General features: G+C 35.8%; 1 protein-coding gene across 2 annotated transcripts; it reads left to right on the top strand.

The window, feature by feature from the left end:
* Positions 1–658: 658 nt before the first annotated feature.
* On the top strand, positions 659–9520 carry ola1 (Obg-like ATPase 1). 2 transcript variants are annotated; one of them, XM_073852135.1, is made up of 11 exons: positions 659–776; positions 1426–1526; positions 3352–3495; positions 3587–3714; positions 4091–4266; positions 6276–6356; positions 6460–6557; positions 8153–8293; positions 8811–8907; positions 8992–9114; positions 9206–9520. In XM_073852135.1, exons 2-11 carry the CDS (start codon positions 1426–1428, stop codon positions 9305–9307), a joined length of 1191 nt encoding a protein of 396 aa, XP_073708236.1. In that variant the 5' UTR covers positions 659–776; the 3' UTR covers positions 9308–9520. The 2 variants fall into 2 exon arrangements, with proteins under 2 accessions (XP_073708236.1, XP_073708235.1); XM_073852134.1 differs by lacking the exon at positions 659–776 and adding an exon at positions 1183–1339.
* The last annotated feature ends 1739 nt before the right edge of the window (positions 9521–11259 follow it).

The raw sequence follows: 11259 nt of genomic DNA, 5'->3' as shown, positions 1-11259 counted from the left end.
TATATGACTACTCATAATTTGTAGATAAACTACTTTTTAGTCAAAACAAGTGAAATAGATTTCTGGAATTTATATTTTCACTAGTCAAAACTAAAATACAACTAGTAGAGCCAGGTGTATTAAATGTTAAAATGTATTAATGTCTTATCTGGTGGGTTTATTATTCAAATTAGAATTCAAAGTTATAAATATAAACTAGTAAAACTATAGATACTCTAAGGACACTGTGATTTTGGTTTTGCATATTCACTAGTTGGTGAGTATTTACAAAAATGCCTCAGAGAAGTGGATTAGTTCTAAGACAAGCTTCGTATGTTTACATATGCTACTTGGTCTGACAATGTGTCTCTAATGCAATGACATTGAAAAAGTGACTGAACAATCATTTGTGTAACTGAACTTTCAAAACATTGTAGTTAGTGAGATATTAAACGACTAGTTTGAGTTTTGCCATATAATTCAAAGCTCGTATCCAAGCATCTTCAGGTTTGAATTTCCTTTATTGTTTAGCTTTTTTACTCAAAGAACAATAACATACAATATGTTATCAAATTTAAAGCTTTCTCACAGGCTCCTTAGGCGTTTACGTCATCTCGTACGCGTTTACCCTCACGTCATTACATCGTAACTCGTTTCGACCAATCACAATGTGAGGATTCAGGACTCTTCCGGTATGCACATTCTTTTCGTTTCATCGGCCGAAGTGTGGAGCAGCGTGTGTTCATTTGAGCACAGCGAAATTCCCCATCTGTTGCCAGACATAGTGTGATATCAAGGTGATATAAGCATACATTTTATCTTATTTGTTTATGGTTCGCTTAGACGTGCTGTTTGTGTTTAAATGGTCTATTTTATTGCATATTGGCCCCTTCATATGACCGGCATGCTAACCAGCTACACACACTAATGAATTGGGGATGGCAGTATTGATGCTCTGGGTGCACATGTGGGTCTCAGTTGGCTTCCTAGCGACTAATGAAGCAACCCTACCTCTACTATCCCGGCTGTCAGTTGGCAGAGGTGCAGGGATTTATAAGCAGTGATATGACACACGTATGCATTCTATTACTTGTCCAGGGAGGAGCATATATTTAGCCTGTCTTACAGTGGATCAGGCCGGTCAGTTTACACTCAATGCGGGGGCTATTTTGGGAACCTGGTGCCATTGGTTTCACTGTCGTGAAATGGCAACTACTTACTGCAGTTAGCCAGGCGAAGGAGTTACACGTTGCCTGGCTTCAACCGAAGTTTAATTATGCAAAGTGTACTCAGCAAAATATACTCCATTGGTAATATTGCAAGAGAGCACTGACAGCATTTAACCATGGCTCCTAAAAAGGTGTGGTAGCTGCATGACCGGTTGTTTCACATGGTTAAACATGCAATGCATTAAATTGAAAGTATATTATTGATTTTTCTCCACAGATGCCTCCAAAGAAGGGAGGAGATGGACCAAAACAACCCCCCCTGATTGGACGTTTCGGGACTTCCTTGAAAATTGGGATTGTTGGGTTGCCAAATGTAGGGTATGTGTCACTCCCAGCTGGCATTCTGGCTGTATGCATGTGGAATCGAGTCAGAATAATAAAGTGTGAGTGCTTGACCCATTTACGTTTTATTCGTGCTCAATGCAAACCTATCATGCTGTATTGTGGGAAATTATTAGAAGGATGATGACTCATGATCATGGTGTATGAGAATGACATCATCCTGCTACAGGATGAGCAGTATTTGAATGGCAACGAAGTTGGGCTGTGTCCGAATTTGCTGCCTTCCATGCTATTTTGCCGAAAGTATGCATTAAATTCATAGTACTCACAAGACAGTACAGCAAAGGAGTGCAACTGATGCTGGTAGGTCATGTCATTCTATATGGAACATACTTTTTTTTTTTTTTTTACAAAGACGAAGTAAAGTTCAAACCAAGTGTAATACCTACTAGATACTTTACACTATTGAACGCATATTGAGTCTCTGTGTATATATAGCAAAGTGTCAGTGATCCGCGTTCTTTCTTACGCTGCTGTTAAAAAGTTTAGGATCAGTAAGATTTTCAATGTTTTTAAAGATGTTTCTATGCTCATCAAAGCTGCATTTATTTGATCAAAAATCCGGAATAAAATGTGACCCTGGACCACAAAACCTGTCTTAAGTCGCTGGGGTATATTTGTAGCAATAGCCAAAAATACATTGTATGGGTCAAAATTATTGATTTTTCTTTTATGTCAAAAATCATTAGGAAATTAAGTAAAGATCATGTTACATGAAGATTTTTTTGTAAAATTCCTACTATACATATATCAAAATGTAAATTTGGATTAGTAATATGCATTGTTAAGAACTTAATTTGGAGAACTTTAAAGATGATTTTCTCAGTATTTTGATTTTTTTGCACCCTCAGATTCTAGATTTTCAAATAGTTGTATCTCGGCCAAATATTGTCCTATCCTAACAAACCATACATCAATAGAAAGCTTATTCATTGAGCTTTCATATGATGTATACATCTCAGTTTTGTAAAATTGAACCTTATGACTGGTTTTGTGGTCCAGGGTCACAAATGTCATTTTGTGAAATATTATTTCAAGGTAAAATAGCTGTTTTCTATGTGAATATATTTTAAAATGTAATTTATACCTGTGATGCAAAGCTGAATTTTCAGAATCATTACTCCAGTCTTCAGTGTCACATGATCCTTCAAAAATCATCCCAATATGCTGATTAATTATGAGTGTTGAAAACAGTTGTGCTGCTTAATATTTAGTTGGAACCTGTGATACTTTGTTCAGGATTCTTTAATAAATATAAAGATAAAAAGAACAGCATTTATTCAAAATAGAAGTCTTGTAGCAATTTAAAGTTTATTTAAAAGTTTGTGGTCAGTAAATTTATTTATTTATTTAATATTCTTTTTTTTTAAGAAATTAATACTTTCATTCACCAAGGATATGTAAAAGATTTAATAGAAAAGATTTATATTTTATATTTATACATTTTATATATTTTATATTTATATTGTTATTTTTAGCTTTTTATTCGTCAAAGAATTCTGAAAAAAGAATCTCAGGTGCCAAAAAAATATATTAAGCAGCACAACCATTTCCAACATTGATAATAAAAGTAATAAATCAGCATATTAGAATGATTTCTGAAGGATCATGTGACACTGAAGACTGGAGTAATGGCTGATGAAAATTCTGCTTTGTACCACAGGAATGAATTACATTTTTAAATGTATTAAAAACATTGTTTTAAAGTGTAATAATATTTCACAATATTACTGTTTTTTGGATGAGCATAAGAGAACTTTTGAACGTCAATGTATCTAATTTTGTTTGTTTGTGATTACAGAAAGTCAACGTTCTTCAATGTTCTGACAAAGAGTCAGGCAGCGGCTGAGAATTTTCCCTTTTGCACCATCGACCCAAACGAGAGCCGTGTGCCCATTCCAGATGAGCGCTTTGACTTCCTCTGCCAGTACCATAAACCAGCCAGGTGCTCATTGCATGTCAGCATAATACAGTTATCATACATTTCTAGTCATCAGTGATGAAGGTCTTAATTTCTCTTTTATCTTGCCTTCCAGTAAGGTTCCAGCATTTCTGAATGTGGTGGATATTGCTGGCTTGGTGAAAGGGGCTCACGAAGGACAGGGTTTGGGTAACGCCTTCCTCTCCCACATCAGTGCCTGTGATGCCATCTTTCACATGACACGTAAGTAGCTTTCATTTACATTTCAAACCATTTCTGAAGCTAATTTTGTCTATTATTTTAGGAAATTTGTCGTATCTGTTACATGAAGAATTTATCTTCTAGTTACCATGTAGTTAAAAAGAAGAAAGAATTTAAAAAATGTTTAAAAAAAAGAAACCTAAAGAAATTAGGTAACATTTTACAAAAGGCCATGAAAACTTCTACAGTGAATGCAAATTGACAGTGTGAGAGTTATCTGACTTACATATGGAAATATGCGTCCTCTTTAAATCCATGAAAATGTTGTGGAAATTCATATCTGAGAAACCTGTTCCATATGTTTGGATTTCAAATAAAATAACCCTCATAATGTGTATATGCAACTGTTTGTGTGTAGGAGCTTTTGAGGATGAAGATATTATCCATGTTGAGGGCTGTGTGGACCCAGTCAGGGATATTGAGATAATTCATGAAGAGCTGAGGTTGAAGGATGAAGAGATGATTGGGCCAATCCTTGATAAGCTTGAGAAAACCGCTGTCAGGGGAGGAGACAAGAAACTCAAACCTGAATATGTGAGTGAGCTATACAGTTGAAGTTGGATAGTCCACAAGAAAAAAATAATAGTTTATAAAAATAACCCCATTCAAATGTTTACATGCACTTGATTCTTTATACTTTGTTGTTATCTGAATGATCCACTGCTGTGTTTTTTTTTTTTTTTAGTGATAGTTGTAGTACCTTATTTGTCCAGAAGTGTGAAAGGGATAGTTCACCCAAAAATGAAAATTTGATGTTTATCTGCTTACCCCCAGGGCATCCAAGCTGTAGGTGACTTTGTTTCCTCAGTAGAACACAAACTGAGATTTTTAACTCAAACTGCTGCACTCTGTTAGTGATTTAATGGCAGTGGATGGGCACCAAACCTTTGAAAGTAAACAAAAACATACACAGACAAATCCAAATTACACCCTGCGGCTCGTGACGATACATTGATGTCCTAAGACACGAAACCAGCGTTTTTTGCAAGAAACTGAACGGTATTTATATAATTTTTTACCATTGATATACAGCAATGTCCAACTCAGCTCAGCATCTGGTGCGTTACCTGTGTACACGCTCTGGCATAGTATACGCAAGCGCCGGAAGGGGAAATCGGTGAAAGGTCAACGGACCCGGATGAGTTTGTGCAAGTAAACGTAATATTTTAGCTTTAAATCGGTTTTAACAATCAGGATAAGTGCAAGTAATTACCATTTTGAATAGCCGCTATACCCACAATCTCTGTGCACTGTGTAAACAATGAGTGTCGTACGCACGCGACAGATAGCTTCCTGCATTTGCGTATATTATGCCAGAGCGCGTACACATGTAACGAGCTGGATGCTGAGCACACGCTCGGGACAGTTGTTGGACATGGCTGTATATCAAAAAAATTATATAAAAACTGTTCAGTTTCTCACGAAAACTGATCGTTTTGTGTCTTAGGACATCAGTGTATCGTCACAAGCCGCAGGGTGTAATTTGGATTTGTCTGTGTCTGTTTGTCTGTGCGGTTTGAAGTAAAAATCTTTGTTTGTGTTCTGCTGAGGAAACAATGTCACCTACATCTTGGATGCCCTGGGGGTAAGCAGATAAACATCAAATTTTCATTTTTGGGTGAACTATCCCTTTAAACTGCCTGCTGTTCTTTCAGAAAAATCCTTTAGGTCCCACAGATTATTTGGTTTTTCAGCATTTTTAAAATCCATCTTTTCACACTGAGGACAACTGAGGGACTAATATGCAACTATTACAGAAGGTTCAAACACGCACTTATGCCTCAGAAGGAAACACGATGCATTAAGAGCCGGGGGTGTAAACTTTTGAACAGAATGAAGACTTTTTTTTTTTCATTTAGTACTGCCCTTCAGAAGCTAAAGAAGAAAAATTAAGTTAAATTTATTATGATCTTCTCTTAATGCTTTATGTTTTCTTCTGAAGCATCAGTGAGTGTTTGAACCTTCTGTAATAGTTGCATATGAGTCCCTCAGTTGTCCTCACTGTGAAAAGATGGATCTCAAAATCAATGTTGGAAAGGGTTCAAACACACACAAATTCTGAAAAAACACAGAATTTGTGGCACCTGAAGAATTTTTCTGAAGAACAGTGGGCAGTTTAACTTTTTAGGACAAATAAGGGACTCATGAACGACTATCACTAAACAAACAAAAAAAAAAAAACACAGCTGTGGATCATTCAGGTAACAACACAGTATTAGGAATCAAGTGTGTGTAAACTTTTAAATGGGGACATTTTTATAAATTCAGCTATTGTTTTCTTGTGGACTGTATGTAAACATCTTTTATGTGAAATATCTTATTCAGGTCAGTACTAAAAAAAATGAATTTTGTATGATCCCTCTTATTTTGGTAAAATCATTAACATTTTGCAGATTCTGCAAGGTGTATGTAAACTTGTGACTTTAACTGTATTTCCTAGCATGCGTCTGCAGAATAATTGTTTTCCCCACTTTGTACATTAACAGAAACCTCTGTTGAAAGAATCATGCACTAATTTTTAAAAATGTTTTCTCTGCTTGCAGGACATCATGTGTAAAATAAAGTCCTGGGTTGTTGATGACAAGAAACATGTCCGTTTTTACCATGAATGGAACGACAAAGAGGTTGGAATCTCACTTTTTATCATTTTTAGCCCTACAGGACCTGTTTCTTTGCTCAGATTAAGGTTTTGATTATACACCCACTGTTTTTCTTTTTGTTTTCCAGATTGAGGTCTTGAATAAGTATCTGTTCCTGACATCCAAACCAATGATCTACTTGGTAAACCTCTCGGAGAAAGATTACATCAGGAAAAAGAATAAATGGTGAGATGATATGTTAACTGTTCATCTGCTGTTAGTTAGTTCTTCCTGTTCTTGTATTATACAACCTGTGGAACATGTTAAACTGGTCTCAATCTACTGGCCAGTGTGTCAAGCCTTCAAGTGCTTATACTTAGATTAAGCCTGTATCATTTTTTAATATTTAAAGGAGAGCTTCCCTTACAGAACAAAAATGTACAGATAATTTACTCACCCCTTGTCATCCAAGATGTTCATGTCTTTCTGTCTTTATTTGTTAAGAAATAGTTTTTTTAGGAAAACATTTCCTCCAAGATTTCTCTCCATATAATGGACTTCTATGGTGCCCATGAGTTTGAACTTCCAAAATGCAGTTTAAATGCAGCTTTGAAGGGCTCTAAATGATCCTAGCTGAGGAAGAAGGGCCTTATCTAGCGAAACGATCAGTATATAACTTGAAATTTATACACTTTTTAATCTCAAATGCTCTCGTCTTGTCTAGCTCTGCGTCAACTCTTTATATTCCGGTTCAAGACAGTTAAGTTATGTCAAAATCTCATTTTCTCCTCCAACTTCAAAATCGCCCTACATCGCCGCAGAAGTACCGACCTAGTGTTTACAAAGTAAATGTGCAAAGATCAAATGCCCTTTACAAAGACAAGGTAAAACAGCGTTTTAAAAAGGACGATTTTAGATTAGATAAGACCCTTTTTCTTCGACTAGGATCATTTAGATTTCTTTGAAGCTGCATTTAAACTGCTTTGAAGCTGGAAGTTTAAACTCACGGGCCCCATTGAAGTTCACTATATGGAGATAAATCCTCAAATGTTTTCCTCGAAAAACAATTTCTTTATGACTAAAAAAATAAAGACATCTTGAATGACAAGGGGATAAGTAAATTGTCTGTAAATTTTTGGTCTGGAAGTGAACTTTAATGGTCTTTAACGTTATCCCAAATGTTTGTATAAGCTTAAACACAATTGAAGTCTAGTGTGATTTGACAAAACTAGGTTATTTTCAGATTTAAATTCTGAATGCTCATTGTGCTGTTGCACTTTTTAGTTCCGTTTTAGTTTTGATTCTATTTTGCTTGCTCAGCTAAAATTAAATTGATTTACAAATGTCCTATATATTAATTGAATGCTATGCATGTCTTTAAATAACTGACTGTTATATCAAAGCCTGATAGAAATGTGTGTGGCCTCTTAAAGGGATAGTTCTCCCAAAAAGAAATATGTCTGTCATCATTTCCTCACTCTCATGTCATTCCAAACCTGTGTGACTTCTATTATGACTTCTATATTTTTGCTAAAGAAACATGAATGGTTCCCATTAACTTCCATTGTATGGACAGAAAAAAAGTTTGGAATAACATGAGTGAATAAATATTGACATAATAAATTTTTTTTCTGTCAATTATCTCTTTTCCTGATTGATTGTAAATTGTAATTCTCAAGAAATCAGTCTTGGTTGTCTTTACTCCAGTAAACATGCAGTATATTGAAGAGTCACTCTACCTGTATGTAGTCCAAATTGATGGATGCTTGTGTTTTGTGGCTATCAGCCCCCAGCTAATCTAAATTTAGGACTGCTGATGTAAAACTTTTTTTGTTTTGTAGGTTGGTGAAGATCAAGGAGTGGGTTGACGCTCATGATCCAGGTGCGCTGGTCATCCCGTTCAGCGGGGGATTTGAGAGCAAGTATCAGGACATGGCTGATGAAGAGAAACAGAAATATTGTGAGGAGAACAAAACACAGAGGTCAGGATTTACTCTCCTCTTTTTTCCTCTTCGCTGAATTTAAAAGAATAGTTCATCCAAAAATGATTATTTGCCAGCCAAGATGTAGATGAGTTTGTTTCTTCATCAGAACAACTTTGGAGGAAGGGAAAATACATCACTTTCTCACAAATGGATCCTTATCAGTGAATGGGTGCTGTCAGAATTAGAGTTCAAACAGCTGATTAAAGCACCAATTAACGTCCATTAATAAATGAAAAGCTTGTGTGGACTGCTGTTATTTGATGGCACTCATTAACTGCAGAGGATCCATTTGTGAGCAAAACATTTAGATGAAGAAATAAAAGAAATAAACTCAACCTGCAGGTAAGTAAAGTATCATTTTTAGGTGAACTATTCCTTTAAGAAACGTAATACTTTTTCACATGCAAAACAACTACAAATGCTCTACATGCTGTAGTCAGTCATGCTTATTCCATAGTGATATCAATTATTCACTTCTTGTTTTTCATTGTGAATTTTTAACTCTTTGTTTCAGTATTCTGACTAAGATCATCAAGAATGGGTACGCAGCCTTGCAGCTGGAGTACTTCTTCACAGCAGGACCTGACGAAGTCCGTGCATGGACCATCAGGGTGAGCAAAGCACATGTTCTGAAACACATTTAACCCTGATATATTCTGCTGCACCTAAAATGCATGTGTTTCAACAACCTACAGAAAGGCACCAAGGCCCCACAAGCAGCTGGAAAGATCCACACAGACTTCGAGAAAGGCTTCATCATGGCCGAAGTCATGAAGTTTATAGACTTTAAGGAGGAAGGCAGTGAAAACGCAGCTAAAGTAAGGTCTTAATGGCGTGTTTGATGACATAAAATAGTTTGGCTTTTTAAAGGCTGAATATTAAACTGGTGATCTTGTCAAATACTTGCAGTCTGCAGGAAAATACAGACAACAGGGGCGGAACTACGTTGTGGAAGATGGTGACATCATCTTCTTCAAATTCAACACACCTAATCAGCCCAAAAAGAAGTGAAGCCGGATGGATGGACAGTACAGTTTATGGCATCTACTCAGTCTCTTCATTTACGGCTTTGGAACATTTAAAACACAATCACACCTTAGTGGTGTGTAAGTTTATTTTTTATTTGATTATTTCGGCTGATGGCTGAAATAAACGTAATGGCTGGTCTGCTTACAAAAGCTGCATGTCACACAGCAGTTTATTCGAATAAAACACGTGACCCAAGTGTTTTCTGTCGAAGGTTCTTTCCCAATTGTCTCAAAAGCTGAAAAAAAATTATAAAGGTAACTTTTTATCTCTCAATTTAGATGATATTTTAAATTGCAAGATATAAACTTGGCAATTTTGAGAGAAAAAAGTCCGAATTGTGAGATAAAAAGTTGCTATTACCTTTTTTTACACAAATTAAACTGAATTGCGAGATGTAAACTCGATTCATGAGGGGGGGAAAATTTGTCCAAATTTGTGAGATAAAATGTTGCTTTTTTTACGTAAAGGCTTCTGTACTTTATTATGGAATCCTGTTTGTGCAACTGAATAAAAAATAAAAAGGTAATTGTGATTTTTTTTTATCTCACAATTATGATTTTTTTTTTCTCGCAATTGTGAGTTTACATCTCACAATTCTGACCTTTTCTTCTCAGTGTCAGATATAAAATCACAATTGAGTTATACAGTCCTATTTTTGGGGGTAAAAAATACTGATATGTTCTCAGAGTTGCGAGTTTGTATCTCACAATTCTGACTTGACTTGCAATTGCCTGTTATAAAGTCAGAATTGTGAGATTTAGGAGAATATAGGTGAATTCGCAATTCTGAGAAATAAGTCACAATAGTGGGATATAAACTCGCAATTCTGGAAAAAAGTTAGAATTGTGAATTTATCGCAATTCTGACTTTATAACTCACTATTCTGACTTTATTTTTCAGAATTGCAAGATGTAAAAATTGCACTTTTTTTCTCGCAAATTGCGAGTTTGCATCTCACAATTCTGGCTTTTTTCTCGCAATTGTGAGTTTGCATCTCACAATTCTGGCTTTTTTCTCACAATTGCGAGTTAGTACGGAGCCCCTTACGTCACCTGTAGAAGAAAAATAATTAATCCGTGGGGACGGTTTTGCAATTCGTTCCCTCAGTTTATAAACCGTTCTCACGAATTCTTAAACTGTTCCCTCAGTTTAACAATTCGTGCCCACGGATTAACAAACCGTGCCCACGAATTTCCAATCCGTGCGCTCAGATTTTGTAAACCGTACCCTCGGATTTTGAATCCGTACCCACAAAATCATAATCCGTGCGCACGCTTTTGCAATCCGTTCCCACAGTTTGTAAACTGCTCTCACGGATTTGTGATTATGATAAGCTTTTCACCCAGAGTTAGATGCATGCTGCACTATTAATGTTATTATTTAATAAGGCCTATTATTACATTGCATTTAGTTTGAGAGCAAAGGAATGGTAACATCACCTGTACATTATTTGTTTTGTATTGCTTTTTACCTTCTCCTCTCCAAAACTCGTTTTTTTTTTTTAAAATTCAGGTAATTTTATATTTTGAAAAATATTATATAAAACAAAGCCGTTTGAACAGCGCTCTTCACTTATTCTTTTATTTTGGTACCATGACCGCACTTACAAAACAGGCTTCTTTTTATCGTTTATTATTAATAACCAATAGGTTAAAACACATGATGTTTTGGCAGCTAATCTATTGGTGATTAATATAAAATAAAGCTAAAAACTCTGTTTTGTCAGTGTTGCATAGTCTCATATAGCCTACTGAGAAATAAAGTTTAATAAATGCAAAACAATGCATCCAGCATATAAACAGGTGTCCTGGTTGAATTTGGGGGCGGGGCCACAAATCCGTGAGAGCAGTTTACAAACTGTGGGAACGGATTGCGAAGGCGTGCGCACGGATTATGAATTTGTGGGTACGGATTCAAAATCCGAGGGTACGGTT

Source organism: Garra rufa, chromosome 12, assembly GCF_049309525.1.
Source record: "Garra rufa chromosome 12, GarRuf1.0, whole genome shotgun sequence".
In the NCBI taxonomy this organism is placed as follows: Eukaryota; Metazoa; Chordata; class Actinopteri; order Cypriniformes; family Cyprinidae; genus Garra; species Garra rufa.
The sequence above is the reverse complement of the archived record's forward strand: the minus strand, read 5'-3'. Positions and strand labels throughout refer to the sequence as shown.